The sequence below is a fragment of the Mercenaria mercenaria genome, chromosome 1, assembly GCF_021730395.1.
Source record: "Mercenaria mercenaria strain notata chromosome 1, MADL_Memer_1, whole genome shotgun sequence".
NCBI classification, from domain to species: Eukaryota; Metazoa; Mollusca; class Bivalvia; order Venerida; family Veneridae; genus Mercenaria; species Mercenaria mercenaria.
The window spans coordinates 24,412,143-24,439,722 of NC_069361.1; the positions used below are offsets into that span (position 1 = coordinate 24,412,143).

Genomic DNA, 27,580 nt, shown 5'->3' on the forward strand with positions numbered 1-27,580 from the left:
GGTCAATTTTGATGAAACTTCACAGGGATGTTTCTTGGATGGTCCTCTTTAAAAATTGTTCAACAGAATTGAATTCTATACATAACTCTTGTTGCCATGGCAACCGAAAGGAAAACCTTTAAAAATCTTCTTATACCTAGGGCTTTGATATTTGGTGTGTGGCATCATCTAATGGTCCTATACTTAGATTAATTTATCCCCGTAGGTTTAAATATGACCCGCTCTGGGAGTCACATGGTTTACATAGACTTGTATAGGGCAAAACTCTGAAATTCTTCTTGTCTTAAACCATAAGGCCTAGTGCTTTGATATTTCGTATGTAGCAGCATCTAGTGGTCCTCTACCTAGTTTATTCAAATTATCTCCCTATGATCAAATATGGCTTCGCCCCGGGGGTCGCATGGTTTATATAGACTTATATAGGGAAAAAAACTTTGAAATTCTTCTCGTCCAAAACCACAAGGCCTAGGGTTTTGATATTTGGTATGTAGCATCATTTAGTGGTCCTCTACCAAGTTTGTTCAAATTATCCCCCAGAGGTGAAATTTGGCTCCGCCCCGTGGACAAATATTTTAAATAGACTTGTACATGGGAAAAAAACCTTTACAAAAAATCTTGTCTTAAACCATAAGGCACGCAGCTTAAATATTTAGTATGTGTTATGCTCTAGTGGTTCTCTACCAAGATTCTTCAAATCATGACCCGTGGGTCAATATGGGTGGTATCATGTTTTACATAGACTTATTTGTTTTTTGAAGCAGTGGCAACGGAATTTGGATCACAAGCATATTGTTTGATACAGTTTTCAATATTCATCAGGTATAGCATAGAAATTTGGACCACATTTTCAACTTTTGATACTGATTTCAATACTCATCTTTAAGATTCTTAACCCTGAACTACTGACATACTTTTTTGTGTTTTAAAGCTACAGCAAAGAAATTTGGACCACCAGTTTAATTTCTAAACATATTTCAGCAGTTATCTAGAATACTCTTTACCATGACCTACTCATCTAGTTTTTGCTTTGAAGCTTAAGCAAAGAAATATGTTTAAGCAAGCAACTAAACTCAGGTTAGCGATATAGGGCTGTCATGCCCCTCTTGTTTTACTGATATGACACATCAAAAAACAATTTTATCATTAATTCTTCCTGTTGAATGTTTGCACATTGGTTGATAGGTTATCTTTCAAATATAAATCGTCAAGCACAACAGCGGAAAGTTACTTTGCACTCGGTTTACAGTATATCGTCCAGGTAAGTTTTTTTTATGGTTTTCATAAGATGAATTGTATCAAAAAAGAATCCAGTGAAATTGATTTTTCCTAAACATTTGTCGTCATATACAAATCATTTTGTATTAACACAATGTAACACAGAAGAAGTTTTTTTGTTTAGTTCTACGTCACATACACACAATTATAGGACATGGTATTTTTTCTGCCTTTGATGGTGCAGAAAAACTCCAGGTGTCCCTTCGTGTATTATTTCGGACGACCCCTGTTTAGAACCAACGACATTCCGTAAGCCAGCTTAATGGCTTTCTTAAATGAAGAATTCAAAATCACGTGCGAGGTTCGAACCCATATTGGTGTGGGGCAAGTGATTTGAAGTTAGCGACCTTCATTATTATAACGACGAAACAGAAGACATACATGTATGAATATTTTGCAGTCAGAATATATGCTTTAAAGCTACCATGTTTTCTATGACTTTGTTCATGAAAATAGATAACATGTCCGTGCGTGCTTTTGTTTTTTATATTTGTTTTGTATCAACTTCATTACATACTCATGTGTCATATTTAAGAAAAGAAACTCAAATGCCTATTTACAATACAACAAACAATATGTGACAAGATCCTTTGGAAACTTAAGGCGCAACCAATCGATATAGTAGCAGACGCGGTTCATGAGAGGTAAAAAAGCAACTTAGTGGCACAAACCTAACATCCAATGGTACATTTTAGCAATTCAGACATTCCATGATGCAGCTTTTGTGCCTGCTGTTGTCGGCGCTTATCGGACTCAGTGTACAGCAGTGTGATCCAAAAACATGCTTGCTACCAAACTGCCGATGTTACAACGATCGCTCACCTCCAGGTGGTCTTACGGTCAGTAAATTATGTATTTTAAACCTTAAGAATGAGTGCATGGGTTACTGTTTGAGGAAGTAAATGAAAGAATTGCATGTTTATCAGATTCATATGGTCAATTGACGTCCAAGGCTTACCTTACAACAAAATGAAAGACAGGAATTCCTGTCTCTTTTTTCGTTTAATAATCACTTTCTGATTGTCATAAGAACTTGTTTCTATGCTTTTCGTTTGAGATTAGTCCATTTATAGACATCATTTAAAGCAGCAATGCGGCATCTTGGAACAATCACTTGCTTTTACCATAAACTCGTGGGAAAAGGATTTACTGTCTACACGTCTCAACTAGTTTGACTTTTGTATTTTCACAGATGTCTGAAACTCCGCAGATTGTGATGGTATCATTTGAAGGTACGATAAATACGGAGAATATCAAATCCTATCAACCGATCTTTGCTGACGTAATGAATCCAAACAATTGTCCTGCAAGGGGAACATTCTTTATAGAAGATTCTGGTACTGATTACGGGATCGTCAAGGCGCTGAGTGATGAGGGTCACGAAATAGGGATTACGTCAGTCGATGGGAATGCCCCGACTACATCTAGTGGATGGATAGATATGATAAAAAGTAAGAGCTTGCCCTTATGATTTAGTTTAAGTGAAATGATTAAATTTGTTGGAAGACGTATTTTGTATACAAAACGGATTTTTTATAACCTGTTACTTGTATCTTATAAACACAGAAAAGAAATTGCCATTGCCTGATAGAGAAGATCGTTTTATAATCAGCAAACATTCAAAGCCTTCGAGTGGGTTGTCTAATTTATCAAGGTTCAGAATTCAGAAGCGTAGGAATTTAACCACGAGGGCGATCGAATCGAGCCATGTTAGAATTAAAACTAAATGTGATCTTTTGTGTTATGTTGCTAACATCTTAGTGGTATACTATATATAATTCTTCCACTTTTTTTCACTTACTTATTCCATGACATTTTGCTTATTTACAGAGGTGACATCTCAGCTGATAGGGTATGGAATTGATTTGAAAGATGTAAAAGGAGTAAGGGCACCAGAACTAGCGCTGGGAGGAGATTACGAGTTAATTGGTATAAAATATTTCTGCCTTTTTGTGGGTCGTCATGTTAACAAGGGATATGCCGTTAAGGAACGAAAGAGAAAATTAATTAGTATCGATTTAAGCGATTGTTAAAGTATTTAATTAGTTAAATGTGCTGTTTAAACTTATCGAGTCACATACACATCTTAATTAGCTACAGATGTACCTTTTAGCGCACCTAGTCATGTTACGGGTTTTTAATGTGGGAGTTAAGTAGAATGGCTCTTACGTGGCCATCAACCTATTTAAAGAACATACACAAAGTTGCAATAGGAAAAGCCACATTCAATACACGCAGCCTCAAAAGCGAAATTTTATTTGTGTAGAAGATAAGCAGTCACACACAACACGTAATAGAAATATTCAGGCAAAAAGGACATCACGAAGGCTTAAATGAACACGGTAGAGCAACGCTGAAAAACGGCTACTGGCAAACTCACCACTTGTTACTTTAACATATTAATGTCACTGCAACGAGAGAACATTTGCTTTCCTATCAGATATTTTTATATGGCATTGCTTAAGAGAGAGTGCAAGGTAAACAGTAATATATATTTCTTCTCAATTTTACAGGTATTGGCAGCAACAAAATGTTATATGACTCGTCATGTTCTAACGTTGGATTGTCAGCCGCCGGCACGCTCATCTGGCCATACACATTTGACTACATGCCAACAGCTCGTTGCGATAACGGAAAGGAACCGACTTCTCCGTTCCCAGGTATATGAACTTTTAACAAAGAAAAAACTATTCAGTTTTTTAAAAAGTGAAAATTTGTTGAAAATCTATAATGTGGCTAAAAAATCCAAACACACATCAGTTTACTATTTACTAATATTCAAACAAAGTACAAATAAGTACAAATTGCGGGAACATTGTTGGTTTAAGAGGTATGTTGTAAGTATGTCTTTATATAATAACCAGTAGCATCATAAAATGTTGAATATTAAGTTCCATACTTGTTTTTAAACTCCTTACGTCCACTTACTTCTTAGAACGAATTCTCGAGTGCCTTTGAAGAAATCTTGTCATTTTTTCAGGGAAATGGGAAGTACCAGTTGCTGATCTGCATGATATCAGTGGAGACAAACTACCATGCCCTGTACCGTCAGCCTGCCGAAACATAACAACAAAAAAGGATGCATTTGACCTCTTTTTTAATGCGTAAGTTTATTGATTGTTTTACCTTAGATAAACTAATGAAAATAATATTATTTCTAACATTCTAGGTTTTTCATTTGACCAGTTCATTTTAGAATGGAAAATAATATCCCGTTTACTGCTAATGTTTGTGACTTATGCTGTCGGTATGCTTTTCTTTGTGATACCGACTTGAGTTTTGGCATAAAACAATAAATATATTTAAAGACAGTTCCATAAATTTTACCTTATATTTGCATCGTAACAAAAAAACAGCCAATCCACTTCAAAATTACTATTAGTTTATATTTCAGGTTTTCTGATCATTATAATGGCAATCGAACTCCTTTTCTGATGATAGTTGACCCGGCATGGGCAAGCAAGCAAGATTTGAGGGACGGAACGATCGAGTTTCTCCAGTATATTAGAACAGCATTTGGGGTATGTATGATATATAATCAAACTTTTAATGGCAACGAGTAGATAGAGTCTGGTAGCACAGAATACTTACAGTTCTCTAAAACTATAATGGCTACTTTTTATCCTGGAAAATCATAATCGCTTTGCATTTTTTTATTATATCTCTAGCTCGTGACTGGACTAAATCAAACGTGTCTTTATGATTTGCATTCAATGTTTCTAAGGAATCTTCTTTTAGATTTGTACTTTCTCTCTTCAGGAAAACGTTTGGATAGTTCCAATTCTGAGGGCTCTACAGTGGATTCAAACGCCAGTTCCAATTGCCAAATTGACGACCTTCGCACCGTGGCAGTGTTGATGTTTTCCGTCAAACTTACGAAAAAAGTTGATTATATGTCATTGTTCTAAACTTACGGAATAATTGTTTATTTAATTTTTATTATTCTAAAAAGACGCTACGGACTTTTTTCAAAACATTTGTATTAAGCTCGGCTTATATTTTTACTCCTTTCTTTTTTGTTATTTTACAACCTTAAACCCGGCCTCCTTCATCATGCTCAGTAAGAAATCAAAGTAGAACCAGAAATGGGCTTGTATAGAAGTTAAATAACCCTTTTTGCTTATCTTTGTTGTGTAAAAAAATATATTAGTGTCTTATTATTATTTGTTACAATGGTGTTTTGCTTTACTAGTATTCAAATTTTTCCCTTTAAATCTATTTTTATTAATTTGGGTACACTAATACATAGCTTGTCAAATACTACATATATATGAATTCCTTCAGTATGAATTCAAGTATACAATTATATGTAAAACGACACAATTAAAAGGTTTCATATGGCGACTTTTCAGCTAGAGCCCAAGTGCCCCTCGGTGCATTATTTCATCACGAGCGGGCCCCCGGGGTAGAACATCGACCACCCGTAACCCAGCAGGATGGCTTCCTCACATGAATAATTAAACGCCGACGTCTGTATACTATTTACTAGGTAATAGTATGTAACTGACCTGACAAATGTCAGAGGCAGGATAAGCCCATAATGAATTAGTTCGGCCCGCACTCATTGTACGGCTATGAATCTCCCGCCGGCACATTTAACCGAAAATGACTACAAAATATTGGCGCCAGGCTAAGTTGTATCAACGGACAGATTAGTCGGAGTCTGACCGATGACTGGACGAAGGTTTACGATATAATGACCAATATTATAACCCGAAATAACGGTTGCAGTTTTCGCATCGCATGTATTACCGGATGCTAACAAAAAAAAATGGTACTGATATGTGAAAACGTTCTAGATGAACTTAAAAGAAATTGAGTAATGTACGTATTTTCAACAACTATTTTGATAGATAGACGAAAAACACTTTAACAGAACATATTTAAAAGAAGTCAAGATTTGTTGCTATTTAACAACGATAAAACCCAAAAACCCAGTCCCTGGTTGTTTAGGTAATCTCTTAAGAAATTAGTATTGTGATTTTCCAACCAGACTTGCGTGTGAGTAAGTCACAATTGCATTGTCTATATTTTGGCAGGTAAAGCACACCCACTCCCCCTAAACAACACACGCATGCACGCACAAAAACAAACAAGGAAGCAATGCAATATGGAAATTAAATTAACATGTAGTTTCTGGTGTACATGTAGCTGCTTTAGTTGAAGTAAGAACAAAAGGTCAGTCTTGGAAATTAGGAGTCTGGCTGCTTGAGGCAAGTGGCTGCTTAATACAAATGGCCGCTGAGGCAGGTTCAGCTGTATTCCGCCGACATATTAAAATCCGTCGGCAATGCAATATGTACTATTTACTGAATACACATCCCAGTAATATATTGACGGGTTCGATGCACACCAAATTTGCTCTCAAACATTGCGAATTACAACAGTAACAAGGACTCCAGCCATTTACGACACATAAAATATGCCGAAATTTTGATCGTTTATTGTCAGTACATTATGCTTTAAACTACCTGCTCTTCTCTTGCGACAAGTATAGATCAAGATTAGTCTGTCTGCACATCCGTGCAGGCTGATCATTGGTCTGCACTGTATTCAGTCAGTAAATTTTCAGGGGAACATCCCTTCGAATAATAAATGGTACTGCTTAAAATGAATGATGAGTAAGCCCGTTTTAGAAATTAAGTAGGATAAAGGTCAATTGCTCACTGGGCATGTCATACCGTCCCTGTCGATGATTTATGTGGACCAAAACTTGACTAAAGTCCATCGTTTCGGTGTTGAATACATCAGTAAACTGAACCCAAATTATGTTCAAATTTAGAATTAGTACTTACTTAGTATTTGCACGTCGCAGTTTTTAATGTTGTTGGTAGTTATAGCAGTAATAGCAATACTACTGCTGTTGTTTCCATGACTTCTCAACAGTAAACAGCAGTTTTACTGTTTATTACGGTTATAACTTTCCAACAGTAGAACAGTAATACTGTTGTAACTACTTTTACTAATACTGTTGTTACTGCTAAAACGTTTCAGCAGTTATAATAGTGATACTGTTGTTACTACTTGATTTCTAACTTTAGGCTGACTTTATACTGCCATTAATTTCTCAGAATTATCCAGTGCGGCAAATCCTATGGCGAATTTAGGGTTTTGCAATTCTGTAAATCTTTTTTACTGCACAAAACATCAGACGTCAATTTGCACAAGCAGTATGTGGCACATCACTGATGGAAATATACCCTCCACTAAAATGCGTGCATTCCAGCATCTAAATAAAATATTTATGGAGACTTACCGGCGCTTGAAGCTCAATACACTCAGGTGAATCTAATATATCTAAATTTAATATGGAAAAACAGCCCCTTTTTCCCAGTCATGTATGTCGTTAAATAATGAAAGACACAATGTTCGGGACCTTCCTGATCAAAGTATAGCCAAATATGTAATTCCATTTTAAGACTTCGATAAAATATCACCTTTCTTGTAGATGAATAAAATTTTCATTTAAAAAGCAAACGTAACGTCATGAATAGATTTAGGTGGGCGCACTAGCTAGTCGAAATTTGGTATAAGTGGTATTGTTTCTCGATGTCTTTAAAGTGCCATGTGAGATATGTTATCATCAGTCACTATGTGAAACAAAAGGTTTTACATGACAACAAGGTTTATATTTTAAAACTTATAGCCTCATGTAAATATCCCAATGTAAAATTCCTGCAATTCCATTCTTTTTAACAGTTATTTAATAAAAACCTATTACTAGTGCGTGCACAGAAGTATTTGCAACAGACAAGACAGGTCCACGCAAAGTGTCTGTCACTTAAATACAGAAACTATTAACTCTAGAATCACTTCAAACATGTAATCAAACATCATCTCAACCTTCTGGTACTTTCTTTGACCCGTAGTTCAAAATTTGCATTTGCAACATTTAAAGAAAAGCTAAATATTTTGTAATGTATCTTGCCTTTCAGAGATCAGATGTTAGTGCAAGCATACATTTTAATTCTTAAAGTTTAATATGCTTTAATTTCTAAAGTAAAAACGTAAGTTTCATCCTGGGGCAACATGACACTTTGAAAAAATAAGGCCGATACTCCCGTACCTCCCACTTCCAAAAATTTCAGAGACAATACTTTTTGTCACGTGTGTGCTTATATAAAGTTCATAGATTTAAATGCGTAAGTAACAATAAACATTTTAATTCGTTAAAACAGAAAAAAGTAAGTTTTGATAACCCTGACAATTTGATTTCAGACTACAGTCACGTATCTGGTTACTTCCCAAAAGCTGTTCACTGCAGTAATGGGCTCGATAGTTAAGGGAAAAACCACCCTTCTAGATCTGCCAAACGGTACATGTGGCTTTACGAATGTAGATATTTCAAATTGTGAAATTCATATAGGTAAAAGAAACATATATACCATAAGTATCTTTTTTCTTGCGAACCTTTAAATATTTTGAGAAAACCCCTACTGTAAGTACGCAGTCCGCAGTACGCGTCGAAGTAAGTTGAAAATCTCTAATATGAACTGGCTTAACAAGATCGGTGCAGTTCATATTACTCGCATGTGCATCAAATTGCGATTGAATGTCTTTCAACCCATTGAGGTTCGATACTTTGGTGGCAAAATTCTTACATTTTCCCGTTACAGAAATATATTTTGTAGCAGCTTTTACTGAAATGAAACTGATTGGGCTCGGCTGGGCTAGTTTAGACTATATATTTGATATATTATGTTATGACACCGGTGTCCGTCCGTGCGTCCGTGCCTTCGTCTGTTCCTCCGTCCGTTAGCAAATTCGTATCCGCCCTGTAGCTTTTGGACTCCTTGAAGGATTTTGAAGAAACTTTACACAAATATTCACCACATCGAGGCATCAAGGTCAAGGTCACACTTAGGGGTCAAAGCTCATATGACTTTGTTTCATGTCCGCTCTGTAACTTTTGAACTGCTTGATAGATTTTAAAGATTTGGCACAAATGTTCACCACATCGAGACGACGTGCAGAGCGAATGTTTTGGATGGCTCGCTTCAAGGTCAAGATCACACTTAAGGGTAAAAGGCCATACCTTCGTGCGTATATTGCTCCGCTTTGCGTTGCTCTTGTTATCTCTTGTTATAGTGTAATGGTAAGTTGTCGGCAACTGTTTAAAACAAATGTTATATTTGTAAAGTACGATTGTACGTATAGCACGCACACTTATGTTGTTTTTACATTTATCACGAGCAATCGAAATAAGATGTCGTGCAATCGAAATTAGGAGTCGCGAGCTCGAGATAAGATTACGTGTGTTCGAGATGAGAAATCGTGCTCTCGAAAAGAGGTGTCGTGCAATCGAGATTCGATGTCGTGAACTCGTGATTAGATGTCATGCTCTCGAAACACGCCAATGCGACACGAAGCATGACAGTATGATACGACATATGACATGTGACACGATGTCGCGTTGTATTGTCGCTCGTCGTGTGCCGAGTGTCGCACTATTGAGTAACTATCATGTTGTGTAACAGGCCTGGATCATGACCAGGTTTGAGCCCCCCACCCCACAGTTGGCTGAAAAGTTACCTATACTCATCAAAGTTGCACACAACTATTTTGAAATAATATTTTCTCATAGTTTAGACCCAAACTGCCCACCAGAGGTCAACATACCTATATTTCAAAATTTTCCAGGAAAAAACCTCTGCCCCCTCCTCCCTTTAATGAGGGGAGTACCCTTCCATTAACTTAAAATCAAGACAAAAATGCACCAGAGGCCACCATTTCATGCCTGTATTTCAAAATTTCCCAGGAGAACGGCCTCTGACCCGCCCTCTCTAAAATGACAGGGGTACCCACTCCCATACATCAAAATTTATAACAAAAATACACTAGAGCCAAGCTTTTCATACCTGTATTTCAAAATGTTCCCTAAAATGAGGGTGAGTACCCCTCCAGTACCTCAAAATATAGACCAATAGACCAAGAAAATGCACCACAGGCCAACATTTCATACCTGTACATAGAACCCCCCCCCCCCCCCCCCCCCCCCCCCCCCCCCCCCCCTCCTGAACCCCAAACACACAAAATACGGACAGAGAACCTCTCTCGTATCTACCGCACATAGAATAACGTAGTCCTGGAATAATTTTAGTACTGTGGCGAGTACCGCGTTAGTGCTAAACCCTTTAAATATTAGATATATAACGTACCTAAGGCGCGGGACCATTGAAAAGCAAGCGTGCAGTTCAAAACGGTATGCTATTTCATTACTCATTGCATACTCATGCATGCAAGCATGCACTCATCCAATCTTGTCTCTAAGTAAAGACTGTTGAACTTACCTTATTTTGCTGTGCGACATTTAGCGTTGGTGTTGCGACATATAACGGTAGGCAAACTTTTGCGACATTTAACGTTAAAGGTGTGATATTGAGCGGCAGACGATTTTGCGACATTTAATGGTGGTTGCGACATTTAACGCTGACATTGCGACATTTAGCGGTGTTGCGACGTTTAACGGTGCCACAAACAAGCACAGTTTGGTAACCAAATACTAATCCGATTCAAGTCGGTAAGCCTAGGATCATGCATTGCAAGGTGATTCTGACCATGGCATGTTCTCAACAGCAAGGTATTCGCCAACAGTATTTGTCACTTGGATACAGGGAAAAGCCAGTATTTTTACCAGCAGACAAGCAGTTTTAAAGAAATAATTTGGCAGAACATGTCTTACTACCAAAATTGTTTCAGTCGGCTCCTCGGACTAACTATTTTTACATGTATATAAAGGACACTTTGTATATCTTCTTGTCTAAATATCTTGTTCGATCTCAGAAAACATGTTTAACCGCAGTTCTGAATTGAACATGGCTTACATTTTCAATATTTCTAAGCATTAACAATAACATGTGAACATTTAACTAGGACTGCTCACACACTTTTGATTTGCACAAAAACATGGCCACTAGTGGACGTTAATTTATTTTCATATCTTTTTAATGTTCGAAACTCAGGTGATAAATCTAGTACCATCATAACTCGAAATTGTCTCGAGCACTTGAATATTGTCTTGAGCGCACGACATATTATCCAGAATGCATGGCATTTTGTCACGATAACATGGCGTCTTATCTCGAGCGCACGGCATTTTATTTCGATCGCTCGAAGTCTTATATCGAGTGCACGACATCTTATCTTGATTGCACGACATTATATCTCGAACACTTGACATTTTACTTCGAGCGTTCAACATCTTATCTCGAAATCACGATGTCTTATTTCGATCGCACGACATCTTATTTCGATCGCTGAAGATAATTTGATTTAAAAATCATAAGATAGTTGCCGATAACTTCCCCATACGATACCAAATATATAAAAAGAACAAGTGATCTCTGTCAAAAAAAAAAGGTTTTACCAGCCCAGCCCAGTCCTGATTCATTTAAGTAAAAAGCTGCTACAAGATATAGTTTTGCATTAGGGAAATTTATGATATATGCGACATAAAATGGCCTGCCACCGAAGGATCGAACCCTGATATGTTGAAAGACAACCAATTGCAAACTGATGCACATGCGAGTAATGCGAACTGCACCGATTTTGATAACGCTTGTTCATATAAAGGCGTGCACATGCGATACTTTAACCTGTTCATATTACTAATCATACGCCCGAAGCTAATTACCCTAACACTGTCCCTGTGTTTTGTACCGTGAAGTAGTAAAAAATCCAATGATTTCCTATTACTCGGTCATGGGTTCTTTACAGTTAAGGTCATAGTAACACATTATCATCATCCCTACCCACAATATTCCTTCACTCTTCCGTCCCACCCATGCATACTATCTCCCCAACTTCCACCCCCACCCCTACCTGTTATCATTATTCACCCACTTCCTTACCCCTACTCCAGGCGCTTGAAGCTCTATCAATAAATATATGCATTTCCATATCCCACCCACCTAATATACTTTGTTCAAGAGATCTAACCTGCACATATATTTCATTGATAGAGCTTCAATCACCTGTCCCCTACCCTATAGTGTTATTACCAACCCGTATTTATGTAGTGGAAACTTTAAAATCTTCCTGTCAGAAAACACTGGTCCTATTTCAAATTATTTTCACAGATATTTTTGTTTGTGACCCTCTGTCAAAACTTTTTAAACAAGCTGTGAAATTCATGCGAGCGATCTAGGAACATCTGCATGTTTCTATTTGTTCCAGCAATTAGTATAAAGATGATTATTTGTATAACATGTTAAGTCTGCTGACCTCAGAAAAGTACACAAGACTTCCGTCGGTCTTAATCAAGTTCATTTCATAAAATAAAATTTGAGAAAGAATAAACAGTGAATTATTAATATATGTCTTAGTTTTGAATAGGCATTGTGACATTTAGCGTTGGTGTTGCGACATTTAACGATGGATAAATTCTTGCGGCATTTAGCGTTAAAGGTGCATCATATAGCGACAGATGATTTTGCGACATTTAGCGGTGGTTGCGACATTTAACAACCTTGCGACATTTAACGGTAATTGCGACATTTACGGTGCAGGCCGAAGGTTTACAACCGGCAAGGATTATAAAAAATGTCCTCTTCTACAAAGGTTGTCGAATATTATGGCTAACATGTAATGTGACTTTTGGGTTTGCGTAGTACATTGTATATAATTATTATTATTTAAGTATCGGAATAATTTGCTTTATATAGTTTTATTATATCAGTTGCTATAAATAAGAATGATCATTAACAAAATCTGTGAAATAGATTGCTGACCATACGTACATTTAAAGTGATGTCATTTCTTCGTAATTTGTTTGTCAGTGTGGGCAAATCGTTGGTGGGGCGCTTTATGGGTATATTTATTTAATTATTTATAGTGATTAATTGAAGTAGGGGACATTTCAGTAATATTTCAGTACACATAGCATCGTACGTCATGGCCTAATTAAAGCATGGTTTAGGTTTGCCTTCCTGGTTGTTAACCGGTATTGGTGAATTGGAATATGAACAAGGAAAAGGTGTCTCATCAATCAAAACTTAAGGACTTTTCAGAGGTTGATCAGTTAATACACAAACCCCTTCCTTTTTCTTTAATTGTAAAGTCAGAACAGACAGTTTTTGTGTGATGATTATTAGTTTTGGAAAAAAATTTGTTCACACAAAAAAGAATTATATTGAATTTGCTTAGGAAAAATGTTTTCTTTAAAAACCGCAATTGCCCTTACTTCTTATTGAAAACACCGTCAAATGCAGCTGACAAAACAAATGGGAAAATATGACCCTTAAAACCATTTTTCCCAAATAAAATTTTAGGTTTGATTTTTTTTTCCCTTGGGCTTGTTTTATGAAAGGGAAGTGTTTCAAAAACAATGTAGACATTGTCATCAATGAAATGGATTCCCGGGAAATTTACATTTAAATGTAAAAAAATGGGGCAGGAATAACGAAGTAAGAAAAAACATTTTATTTTTAAAAACATATGGGACTTCACTTAGAATGCCAAAAAAAAATTTTAAATACAGGGTATTTGTGAAAAACCCAAAAAAAGAAAAAATACACCTAGGGGTTTGATTTTACCCAAAACCCCCTACTGCTGATATATATCCAAAATAAAACCTGGGTTATAGTGGTGTTTTAAAACGGACCAATTAACTTTTTGTTTAATTTAAGAAACCCAAAATTTTGACTGTGTGTTGCCTCTTAAAAAGATTGTATCCATTTTTGCCCCCTTTTTGTCCCAAAAAATAATTTGTTAAACCCCAAATGTTTTTTGGGTTGTTATCAAAAAGAAGCACATTTGTATGACTCGTGGAATTAAACATGTAAAATCATACATTACCAAATATCCCCAGTGCTTTTAAAAATATGTAAAGAAAAACATGGTTTTGTCGGGAAAAAAGGGGAAAGAAGTTATTGTTGAGTTTACAAGAAGTATGATTATGCTAAAAACCTATACTTTACCATGTTAAATTAAAACCCGTGATAATTAAAAAAACTGCAGAGTGTTTATTTTCCCCTAAGAGGGAATCTGTTTTTATACGAAAAGATAAATAAATTGAAGAGCAGCGAGGGCTTTAGCCGGGGCTGTTTTTTGTAATTATCACTAAAAGGAGTATTTATTTTTTATTCCCTGTTAAACTATAGCACAAATTTCGGATGAAAAACAGGGTAAGCTTCCGTCTATACACTGGATTTCTAAAAATTTTCCCTAAACATTTCCCTTTATCGGTAAATTTATGCTAGTGTTTCATTACAAATATTCATTTCTTGCTGCCATAATAGGCACTTGTTTGGGGAAAGATTTTTCCAAATCCCGTATTTATGTTCCGTAAATATTTGTACAAACAAAAAGCCGATCCCAAACCCATCAGAAACCCCCAAAATTTTCATTCTCCCTACATTTTGACAACCCTTTTTGGGAAAAGGGAAAGGGGCCAGAGGGAAAAGGAGTTTTTCGGGGGAAATTCGAAAACCCAAGGTGGATATTCAGCAGTGAAAGCCCGCTCCCCAAACAGTATGAGCGGGACGCGGGAAAAATTTTCTATAAAATACTCATACGCACACAGCAAAAAAAAACAAACAAGTTGAGCAAAACGAAAGAACAAAAAAAGTAAAACAATGGGGGAAATTCTAGGGGGAAAGGCCCGGGGGCAAAAAAGCCAAAGGGAACTCCAGCCAGTACATGGTTGGGCCCCAACCCCACTATTGGTAAAGGAGACGGGTTGGAAAAATGGGGGGGAGTGGGAGCAAGCAAACCAGCTACAAGTAAGTACATAACAAAGCAATTTCGGAGGGTCAAACCGCAAGTTGGGAAAAAAGGGGCACCGCCTTTTGAACGGTCAGTAATCATACAGGACTGAAAACGGCCCCTTTGAAACGGAGACCTGTTTGGGCACTTTTTAACGTCGAGGGTGACATCCCCTACGTATTTCTGAGGTCGTGTATATTTCAAAATCCCCAAAAACAAAAAGTTTTTCTTATTTCCGATAGAAAAAACCCTAAAATATAATAAAAAAAAATATGTGCGATTTATAAAAAAAAAACTTGTTAACCCAAAAGGGAAAAGGAAAATTTTTGTGAAAATAAAAAAATGAAAATTTTTTTTTCCCCCTTTGCACCGGGCGTAAATGAAATTTTAATTTCCCCGAAAATTGGGATGTTAAATGTTGTTAACCCTGGGAAAAAAATTTTAAAAGCGAGATATTTTTCGTTTTAATTATTTTTTAACTCCCTTTTAAAAAGACAGCATATTATATGCGTTGGATAGAAAAAATTTTCAGACCCAAAAAAGAACCTTGCATAAATGAAGTCACGACTCTCTTAAAAGGGTTTTTTTTCCAAAACTCTTTCCCCTTTTTTCACCCCCGGGCAGATCGAGCGTTTTAAGTTGGAAATCAAAAGAATTGTACCACTTATGTGCTATGATTCTTTTTAAAGAAGGGACTTTACATTAGGTACTTTACAGTGGCCAGTGTTTTACAACCGCGGACTAAACCGCATATGAAGACGCTACGATATAGACATGCGGAATCATAATGAAACAGCTTCAACAATATTTTTAAACATCACATGTGTTTCAGTGCACAGAGTACTTTAACACATTTTTTATATGAGCCGCACCATGAGAAAACCAACATAGTGCATTTGCGAACAGCATGGGTCCATGCTTTTCACTTTCAAAGCATATTTCAATTAGAGAAACCGTTAGCGAACAGCATGGATCCTGACCAGACTGCGCGGATGCACAGGCTGGTCTGGGTCCATGCTGGTTGCAAATGCACTATGTTGGTTTTCTCATGGTGCGGCTCATATTAATTTTTACGTTAAACTTAAATTCAGATCAATTATTCTTAACTTGACTGTTGGTTGAATGAACCGGAAGTAAAAATCAAATGATTATCCTGTGTTGATTGCCTACTTGTGTTAAACAATGTTAACAATATCGCGTGCTTCTTACCAAAGTGCAAGCCAATTATTTAAGGAGTCAGGTTGTCGTGAAGATTTACGACAATGTTTACGACAAAGTTAATGTGTTTGTATATTTATTTTTCTGAAAAAAACATTAACCTGTCTCTGATCTTATGCTTAATGGTTTTATAATACTGAAATAATGAATAAATTACCGCAGAAACGTTACAAAACATTATTGCCTCGACGTCATGACATTACAAGTGACTTACCGCGCAAAATTAATAGCTCTAATCTTGAAAGTACGTAATTAGGGGCATTTTTTCATTTGAACTGATTTTAAACAGCCAATATTTGCCAAAATATTTTATGAGTCTTTTGCTCTGAATAATGATTGTGGCAACGTTAAATGTCGCAACGCCGCTAAATGTCGCAACCACCGTTAAATGTCGCAAGGTTGACGTTAAATGTCGCAACCACCGCTAAATGTCGCAAAATCGTCTGCCGCTAAATGTCGCACCTTTAACGTTAAATGTCGCAAAAATTTCCCTACCGTTATATGTCGCAACACCAACGCTAAATGTCGCACTTCCTATTTGACACTGTGACTATCAATTCCTTGTGTATATTTACTTTTTTGAGGAAGAAAATTAACAGGTTTATGTAATACAAAAAATTTTATCTTAATGATAAGTATTGTTACGTATAGCAACAAGCGGGCCTTGTTGGCCTCGATTGCTCACCTGAGTTCCACACCTTTGCTTGAACAGTCACGCAAGAAAAATTTTTTATTATTTTGTAATAGGGCCAGTGTTTTAGGACAGAAATATTCTGAGGTTTCTTAAGTAAAACGTTTTGGTAATGATGTTTGTGGGGGGGGGTATTGGTGGGGAACGGGGTGAATAACGACACGAAATCAAAAGACACAAAAACACAGCACCAAGACAATTAATAGAAAATATAAATATTTACAATTCTGAAGGGGGGGGGGAAGAGGGGGGTTGTGTGGGTAGGCGGAAAAGTAGGATAATTGGGGGAATGAACTAAATCAAACCAATTTTAAGAGAACTAAAAGTAAAATATTATCAAAATTCCCGCTTTACCTAAAAATGTAAAAGGGCCACATAGGATTTTTTCCCCGCCATTGAAGCTTGATAGTCACCTTAGATTTAAATGTAAACCTCCAAACAAAGAAATAGAATCCGTGGCTGATTAATAGAAAATCTTCCTTTTCTACAGCTGGTACAAAACACAGTTGCAGTCTTCGTGTCGCGAGTTAAACATCCTGTTGTGTAACAAGCCCGAATCGCGGCCCGAGCCGATCCCCCACCCCAACCCCCCCTTGTTGGCTTAGTAGTGACTTATACTCATCTAAGTTGCACCCGACTATTTTGGAAATAATAATTTTCTCAAAATGTAGACCCAAACCGCCCCAGAGGCGAACATTTTATACTTATATTCAAAAATTCCCAATGGGAAGAACCTTTCCCCCTTTTAAAATGAGGGGAAACTCCAACAAGTCCCTTTAAAAAATAAGACAAAAAAATGCACCGGAAGCAACCATTTTATACCTGTTTTTCAAACTTTCCCGGGGAGAGCCCCTGAGCCCTCGAAAATGGCAGGGATAACGCCTCCCATACACCGAAACAAAAAATGCAATAAAAGTCCAGCATTCCATACCTGTAGTTCAAAATTGTCAAGGGGGAAAACCCCTAACCAACTAAAATAAGTGGAATGCCCTCTAGTACGTACCTCAAAAAAATAGACAAAAATGCACCACAGGCCAGCATTTCATACCTGTACATAAAAAACTTTCCCACAAATACGGATAGAGGAACCCCGTACCTACCGCACGTCGCCGGTGACGCTTTTGTTTTAAACTGGTGTCCCCTTCCCCGCCCCCACCCCCCCCCCCCCCCCCCCCCCCCACCATCAACAATTTCGGGGCCCCCGGGGCTGTTGGGGTAAGGAAATTCAGGTCGACTCAAGACATGCATAAAACGAGCGACAATACGAGCGCAAGCTTAATATCTCATGAGCTAAACGGGACCCATAGAATTACATAGTTCAGACCTGAAATAAATTTAGTACTGTGGCGAGTACTACGTTAGTGTTCAAACCTTTAGATATAGAATATGTAACGTATGTATGGGGGCGGACCACTGAAAAGCAAAGTGCAGATTAGAGTGAAACGTCATTTCAGCCCTTCTCAAATCAACACATTGCATACTGATACATGCAAGCATGCATTACCCAATCTTATCTCTAAGTTGTAAAGACTGTTTAACTCTTATTTTGCTGTGCGACATTTAGCGTTGGAGTTGCGACATATAACGGTGGGCAAATTTTTGCGACATTTAACGTTAAAGGTGCGACATTTAGCGGCAGACGATTTTGTGACATTTAGCGGTGGTTGCGACATTTAACGTCAACATTTCGACATATAACGGTGGTTGCGACATTTAGCGGCGTTGCGACATTTAACGTTGCCACAATGATCAATATTTTGCGGCTTATATGTAGTTATATTGAAATGTTACAAGGAATGTAAGAAAATTGATGATGGTAACTGATGTTATTGGGTATATAGCTGAGTGAAAGGTTACTTTACTTATTACGGCATTTTACTAATAAAACTGGAAAGTTTGATTTGTAATACATTTTTTCCGTTTCCATTGATAATTTGGAACTTATATACTGAAATTATGCTCTAAAATTTTTCAAATTTCAGTAGACAATAGTGACTTCTAGAACTAAATTTATGTTACCACGGAAACAAATCTCGTAAACTATATATCTAAATGTAAAATTCGGAAGCGTTGACACTGGTCTATTTAAGGAACATAGCTTCAGAATTTTATATGTATTTTCGACACTAGCTACGAGAATAATAATTGCAAGCATAATTATTTTTTTTCCATAAAATGTCAGATTAGGAGAACTGCTGAAAGTATTTTAAGTTATGATATTTGTTTAAATAAATGCAAATAACACGAACATATTACTTACTTTAGAAATAAAATATTTTGAAGCTACATTAAACGAGAAAGGTGATTTTATTCAATCTTTTTTTTTTCAAGAAATTACGATAAAAAGCAAGACATAAGATATTTTAAACGTCAGTGTTGCCATGGTTACTTTAAACGTTTAGGAACTGAACCCCTCGAAAACCCCGTTATCTTACGTAGTTGTTTAAGAGAGAAAACCCGTTACCATGGAAACACGAGCCCCGCGACATATACATTTTAAGCATATTTTAGAAAGCTTACGCGCTACTAAAAAAATTTATCAACTACGCAACTTCTACGGATAACAGTGAAACCGAAATACACTGAAAAGTGTTTAAATGTAGGGATAACGCACGTTTTGTTTCGTTTTAAAAACATCGGGCAGAATCCGGGGAAATGGTGGGTTCCCGGGAACCCGGTAGGCGAGGATCCAACGTATTTTGAGGGATTCTGAATATGTTATAACACGAAATGAACATGCGCTAAAATATAATGCTATTCAAGCATAAAACGCGTGAAACTGATAAACGAATACATTGTCTCTCAACGTCATTGAATTTCAACGAAATGTCTGAGTTTTTTTTACGTTGACGTCACTTCCTTTTGAATTATCCTTTTGGGCCCAAATGACGTTTACGCTTTGCCAGGAACGCGCAAAATTTTAAAAAAAATTTTTTAAACAGCACGTGAGCGCGAGAATCTCTCTGTTAACACATGAAATTGTCTCCTGTTTAAACATTTTCCCGAAAAGTGACAAAAAACAGCATTTTATGCTAGAATATTCGTATTTTCTTCTTCTTTCAATAAAAATACCTTTGGAGGGTCATGTACTTCAAACCTGGATAAAACTTGTATTCAAGGGACAGAGATAAAAAAACTTGAGACTGTAGCAGCTAAAACATTAACTTACACGAAATACAATATATTGCTATGGATCAACTAATTTGAATTTACCCTGGTAACAAGGTATAGTACCTCTTTAATATCCAAATGAATTGTTCGAGTTTGTATAACTATTTTTACCGATTAAATTTATATCTCCACGTTATTACAAACAGAACACAATTTTGTTTTTTACTGATATCGGATATGAGACATCAAGAAACTATTTTATCATTTATTCTTCCTGTTGTCTGTTCGCGCATTGGTCGATCTTTCATATCGTCAAGCACAACAGCGGTGTACGGAGCGTTAATTAGCACTCGGTTACAGGTAGGATTTCCTTTTTGTAGTTTTCATAAAATGAATTGTATCAAAAAGAAATCCAGTGAAATTGATTTTTCTTAAACACTTGTCGCCATATATACAAATCATTTTGTATTAGCATAATGTAACACAGAGGAAGTTTGTTTTTTGTTTGGTTTAACGTCAAATCGACACAATTATAGGACATGGCAATTTTCGCGCCTTTTATGGTGGAGACAGACCCCAGGTATTATTTCGGACGGCCTCTGGGTAGAACCAACGACATTCCGTAAGCCAGCTGAATTGGTGTCCTTAAATGAAGAATTCAAAATCACGAGCGAGGTTCGAACATTGGTGTGGGGCATGCGATTTAAAGTAAGAGACCTTAATTATTATAACGACAAAACAGAAGAGATACATGTATGCAGGCGCGTAGCTGCTATTACGCAGATACGCAGCTGCGTAATGAAAATCTGTAAAGCATACACAATTAAACTGTCTAATTTAATTTATCCTGTCATTTGCAGTATTTTTCGACCCAAATATCAGGGTCCGTAAAACCTTTCTTGATATACCGTCAGTTGACACGTGACCAGTGATATACGGTCAGTTGATCATGTGCCTTATGATCGATATTGTTGTCATAAGAAATTTTGCCATTGAAACCTCACCATTGTGTTGGAATGCCGAAACCGAAAATAAGTGGTCAAATAATGAGTTTTTAATCAAAAAACAAAAGAAGTTATTGCGATTTTGTGGGTGATTAACGTTATAATATAAGTGACGTCATTACGAAATGACGTCATTAAAAACAGTTGTCGCACACTTTTTTTTGGGTAAAATAAATTCCCAAAATATCGGAAAATGAAGTAATGACAAGATAAATAGAATACTAGGTTAGTGCCTAAGATGGAGAAAGTTATTTGGCTCGGCTCCGACGTTAACAGGTTTTTCGCCTTCGGCTCACCCGATAACCTCCTCCCCCTCGCCAGATAAACTTTCTCATCTAGGGGCACTAACCTATTTATAACGTGCATTGAAACTGCCAATAATTGCTTTGTATTTTTATAACAATTCAGGTACAGTCTTTATCCCACTATTAATCCTGACCATGTGAAATATTACATTCATACGCCGTCTATGCCAACGGTTTAAAGAGTCAAATTTCTATAATAAAATTATAATAGATTCTACCATGTCAAAAATTGATAAACTGTTGGTTGAAAAATCGGCAAATAGACATTTCAAGGCTAAAAGCTTTCGAATACTTAGTAGGACAATTTGTATAACATTGCAGACGTAGGACAATTTGTATAACATTGCAGACCTAATTTGTCACGCATAATAATTATTATGTAGTTTTTCAGATATCATAGATATATCTTAAAATTGTACTTAAATGTATGAAATTATCAATAGTGTAGAAAATAAAATATTACAGAAATCAAATAATTACACCTAGTTAATCCGCGCGAAATTGCCAAGGTTTGACACCGGTACAAGTAATCTGACAACCAAATTCACAGTGAGATAAATATGTTCTTTTTTTTAATTGGGGATTACAGTTATTTCAATGGCCTTATAGGTACCTAGATTGTATGTATTATGAAGAGAAGACCTTAAACAACATTCTAAAAAATTGTCCAATCAAGATTTCAGTGTAATACTTGGTTTTAGATGTCGTTGACATATATCAACAATCACGCTATGTTTTTAACATTTTTTTATGATTCAATATTGTTGTTAAAATGTCTACCCAATGTTTATGTTAAAGCCTGAAATTTTCATTTTTTCGCACTTCGCCATAGTGATGGCGCTTCTTCATCATGAGCAGGTTCGGCGATATATGACCATTTTGTGTCGATTCGCCGTAAAATCCAACTCACTCACTCATCATGAGCAGGCGATACGCGAAGCGCAGAATCATGATGGCAAAGCGCGAAATCATGATGGCAAAGCGCGAGAGACCACGATGACGAAGCGTGAAATTGAATTTAACATGCGCGAAATCACGATGCAAAGCACGAAATTGCTAAAGTTTCGCGATCTCGTCATTCGCCATTTTTAAATCTCGTGCTTCTCCATATTGTTGATGTAATAAAGACGTCGCTGTACCGGAATGCTTTCCCTATGCAAGGTACACATGTATCAGTTTCAGATTTGGTACTGTAACAGTCTCAGGAAAAATGTGCAGCCTCGATCGGGATTCGAACCTTGGAACTTCGACTTACCGTGCCAACGTTCTACCAATTGAGCTACTGAGGCCACCTGATACGAAAACAGTATATTTGTATCAGTATCATGAAACTTAGCATGTCTTTGTTGACTAGTCTAGTATTCAGTTTTGAGTTATGGCAAATTCCTTGTAACAGCTAACAGACATACATGCAGACGTATCTCTTGAATGATATATCCAGTCATAATGATATTTTCAAAGTGTGCCGCCACTAACCATTTGTTTTGAATTAATACTTACACATAATATATAACATGGATTTCTAAACCACAGATTGCACGTGCAATATTACGCACATACCTAGTAAAATAAAACATTTTATATGAATAAGGTTTTCGACTATGTTTTGTTTCCCAAATACACGCTAAAATGCACCATTTGCCTTTCCATATTGATAAATAATCAAGAGGAGGATACACCGACCCCCAACCCCTCCCCATTACGTCTGCGTTACTACGAAAAAATGCCCTAGCTACGCGCCTGGTTATGATATTTTGCAGTCAGAATATATGCTTCAAAGTTACCATGTTTTCAACAACTTTATTCATGAAAATTAGATAACAGTCTGTGCTGCTTCCGTTTTTCATGTTTGTTTTGTATCAACTTCATACATACGTATGTGTCATATTTAAAAAAAGAGACTCTAATGCCTAATTACAATACAACAAAACAATAATTATTATGTAACAAGTCCTTGAAACTTAAGGCGCAACCAAGCGATATAGTAGCAGACGCGATTTGATTGAGTCTGTTCATGAAATGGTGTCACTAACCTAACATCCAATATCCATTTTAGCAATCAGACATTCCATGATGCAGCTTTTGTGTCTGTTATGTCCGGCGCTTATCGGACACAGTGTACACAGTGTGATCCAAAAACATGCTTCTACCAAACTGCCGCTGTTACAACGATCGCTCACCTCCAGGCGGTCTTACGGTCAGTAAATTATGTGTTTAAACCTTAAGAATGAGTGCAGGGGTTACTGTTTGAGGAAGAAAATGAAAGAATTGCATGTTTGTCGATTGACGTCACAGGCTTACTTTACAACAGAATGAAAAACGGGAAATTTCCTTCCTCTTTTTTTTTTGTCGTTGAATAATCACTTTCTGATTATCATAAGAACTTATTTATATCCTTTCTTTTTTAGATTAGTCCATTCAGATACATCATTTAAAGCCATGAACAGTCTTGCTTTTACTATGAATTCGTAAAAAAAAGATTTACTGCCTACATGTATCCACTTGTTTGACTTTTGTATTTTTCACATCAGCTAGTTTAACTTTTGTATTTTCACAGATGTCTGAAACGCCGCAGATTGTGATGGTATCATTTGAAGGTACGATAAATACGGAGAATATCAAATCCTACCGACCTATCTTTTCTGGCGTAACGAATCCAAACAATTGTCCGGCAAGGGGAACATTCTTTATAGAAGATTCCGGTACTGATTACGAGATCGTCAAGGAACTGAGTGATGAGGGTCACGAAATAGGGATTACATCATTCGATGGGAAAGCCCCGACTACACCTGACGGATGGATAGAGATGATAAAACGTAAGAGCAGCTTGCACTTAATATTAAAATGATTAATTCTTTTGGAAGACGTTCTTTGTATAAAGAACGGAATTTTAATAGTACCTGTTACCTGTGTTGCATGGCAATATCTTAAAAACACAGAAAAGAAGTTGTATAATTCTTCCACCCTTTTCACTTACTTATTCCATCACATTTTGCTTATTTACAGAGATGATATCTCAGCTGGTAGGGTATGGAATTGATGTGAAAAAGGGGAAAGGAGTAAGGGCATCGCCGGAGGAGATTACGAGTTAACTGGTATAAAATATTTTAATATTTGCCTTTTTTTAGGTCGTCATGTTAACAAGGATACGCGTTAAGGAATGAAAAAGAAAATTTTAAATTGTCGATTTAAGTGATTGTATATAGTGCTGTTTTACCTTATCGAGTCACGAGTACATCTTAACTATACAAATTCACCCCTTTTCAACATACCGAATCACGTGTAATCTTTCTTAGCTACAGTGTACCTTTTTAGCGCACCTAGTCAGTACAAATCTTGATTAGCAACAACCCTTTCAGCATACGGAAATACGTGTACATGTGATTGCAAAATAGTGTGCATAAAACAAAGGCACAGCAATTTGGGTTTTTGGTCGTTTTTTTTTTACAATATTTCACAGTGTAACTGCACTAAACTAGTTTGAAACGGAAAAGACCTTTGTAACAGAAATTGCAAGTAACATTTTCCGGGGTTTTTAAAGAATTAAGCAGAATGGTACTTACGCCATCAACCTATTTAAAGAACTTAGACAAAGTTGCAATAGGTAAAGCCACGTTTGATGAACGCAGTCTCAAAAACGAAACTGTATTTGTATAGAAGATAAGCAATCACACACAATACATAATAGAAACATTCAGACAAAGAAAAAGACATAACGAAGGCTTAAATGAACACGGTAGAGCAATACTGAAAAACGCCTACTGGCAAACTCACCACTTGTTAATTTAACGTATTAATGTCACTGCAACGACAGATTTGCTTTCCGATCAGATACTTTTTACATGGCATTGCTGTCAAGAATGCAACGCAAACAGTAATATATATTTCTTCTCCATTTCTCCAGGTATTAGCAGAAACGAAATGTTATATGATTCGTCATGTTCTAACGCTGGATTGTCAACCGCAGGCACGCTTACCTGGCCATATACATTTGACTACATGCCCAAAAAGCTAATGCGATAACGGAAAGGAACCGGTTTCCGGTTCCCAGGTACAAATGAACTTTTAACAAAGAAAAAAAATGTTCATTTTAAAAAAGTGAAAATTCGTTGAAAATCTATAACGTAGTTTAAATGCAAACACGCATCAGTTTACTATTTACTGATTTTCAAACGTTTCGGCTACATGCCTTCTTCAGGGAATAATAATAAACAACGGATATTACGTGATAACTTGTGTTAAGTAAAAATTGCAGGAAACATTGTTGGTTTAAGAGGTATGTTGTAATTATGTCTTTATATAATAACAAGTAGCATCATAAAATAAATATTGAATAAAAAGTTCCATAATGTTTTTAAACTCTTTCCGCCTTTCTCCTTTAAACGAATTCTCGAGTGCCTTTGAAGAAAACTTATCACTTTTTCAGGAAATGGGAAGTACCAGCTGCTGATCTGCATGATATTAGTGGAGAAAAACTACCAATGCCCTGTACCGTCAGCCGCCGAAACATAACAACAAAAAAGGAAAGCATTTGACCTCTTTTAAAAAGGCGTAAGTTTATTGATTGTTACCTTAGATAACCTAATGAAATAATGTTATTTCTAACATTCTAGGTTTTTCATTTGACCATTCATTTTAGAAAGGAAAATTATATCCCGTTTCTGCTAAATCTTTTGTGACTTATGCTGTTGGTATACTTTTCTTTGTGATACCGACTTGGAGTTTTGGCATAAAACAATAAATATATTTAAAGACAGATTTCATGAATTTACATATCTTTGCATCAGTAGCATAATAACAGACAATCCACTTCAAAATTACTATTAGTTTCATATTTCAGGTTTTCTGATCATTATAATTGGGAATCGAAAATCCTTTTCTGATGATTGTTTACCCGCATGGGCAAGCAAGCGAGATTTGAGGGAGGGAACGACCGAGTTTCTCCAGTATATTAGAACAGCATTTGGGGTATGTATGATATATAATCAAATTTTCAATGGCAACGAGTAGATCGAGTCTGGTAGCACAGAATACTTACAGTTCTCTAATATTATAATGGCTACTTTTTATCCTGGAAAATCATAATCGCTATGCATATTTCATTATATCTCTAACTCTTGACTAGACCCAATCAAACAGTGTCTTTATGACTTGGCTTTGTTGCATTCAATGTTTCTAAGGAATCTTCTTTTAGATTTGTACTTCCTCTTTTCAGAAAAACGTTTGGATAGTTCCAATTCTAAGGGCTCTACAGTGGATTCAAACGCCAGTTCCGATTGCCAATTTGACGACCTTCGCACCGTGGCAGTGTTGATGTTTTCACTCAAACTTACCAAAAACGTTGAATATATGTCATTGCTCCAAACTTACGGAAAAACTGTTTATTTAAGTTTATTATTCTAAAAAGACGCAACGGACTTCTTTCAAAGCATTTGTATTAAGCTCGGCTTACAGTTTACTCCTTTCTTTTTTGTTATTTTACAACCTTCAACCGCTCCTTCACTCATGCTCAGTAAGAAATTAAAGTAGAACCAGGAAATGGGCTTGTGTAGAAGTTGAATAACCTTTTGCCTATCTTTGTTGTGAAAAAAAATATATATTAGTGTCTTACTATTATTTGTTACAATGGTATTTGTTTTACTAGTATTCAAATATTTTCTTAAATCTATTTGTATTCAGTTGGTACACTAATACATAGCTTGTCAAATACTTCAAATATATGAATTCCTTCAGTATGAATTCAGTATACAATTAAAATGTGAAACGACACAATTATATAGGGCATTGGCGACCCTTACCAGTAGAGCCCAGGTGCCCCTCCGTGCATTATTTCATCACGAGCGGGCACCTGGGTAGAACCATCGACCATCCGTAAGCCAGCAGGATGGCTTCCTCACATATATAATTCTACGCCCGACGTCTGTATACTATTTAGGTAATAAGTATGTAAATGACCTGACACATGTCAGAGGCAGGATTTGCCCATAAAGAATTATTTTGACCCGCACTCATTGTACGGCTATGAATCTCCCGCCGGCACATTTAACAGAAAATGACTACAAAATATTGGTGCCAGGCTAAGTTGTATCAACGGACAGATTAGTCGGAGTTAGACCGATGACTGGACGAAGGTTTACGATAGTATGACCAATAATATAACCCGAAATAACGGTTGCAGTTTTCGAATCGCATGTATTTCCGGATGCTAACAAAAAAATTGATACTGATATGTGAAAACGTTCTAGATGAACTTAAAAGAAATTGAGTAATGT

The 27,580-nt window shown here is 36.5% G+C and overlaps 2 protein-coding genes across 2 annotated transcripts; both read left to right on the plus strand.

Annotated features, from left to right (window-relative positions):
* The first annotated feature begins 1,161 nt into the window (after window positions 1-1,161).
* LOC123523984 (chitin deacetylase 7-like) lies at window positions 1,162-5,276 on the plus strand. Its single transcript, XM_053542397.1, has 8 exons — window positions 1,162-1,258; window positions 1,971-2,114; window positions 2,468-2,726; window positions 3,106-3,204; window positions 3,789-3,935; window positions 4,256-4,379; window positions 4,670-4,796; window positions 5,035-5,276. Exons 2-8 carry the CDS (start codon window positions 1,986-1,988, stop codon window positions 5,131-5,133), a joined length of 984 nt encoding a protein of 327 aa, XP_053398372.1. The 5' UTR covers window positions 1,162-1,258; window positions 1,971-1,985; the 3' UTR covers window positions 5,134-5,276.
* Window positions 5,277-14,849: 9,573 nt separating this feature from the next.
* On the plus strand, window positions 14,850-27,017 carry LOC128555122 (chitin deacetylase 7-like). The gene is made up of 8 exons (XM_053536614.1): window positions 14,850-14,996; window positions 23,446-23,505; window positions 23,866-24,124; window positions 24,315-24,398; window positions 25,213-25,324; window positions 25,735-25,796; window positions 26,149-26,276; window positions 26,524-27,017. Exons 1-8 carry the CDS (start codon window positions 14,850-14,852, stop codon window positions 26,620-26,622), a joined length of 951 nt encoding a protein of 316 aa, XP_053392589.1. The 3' UTR covers window positions 26,623-27,017.
* Window positions 27,018-27,580: the final 563 nt, after the last annotated feature.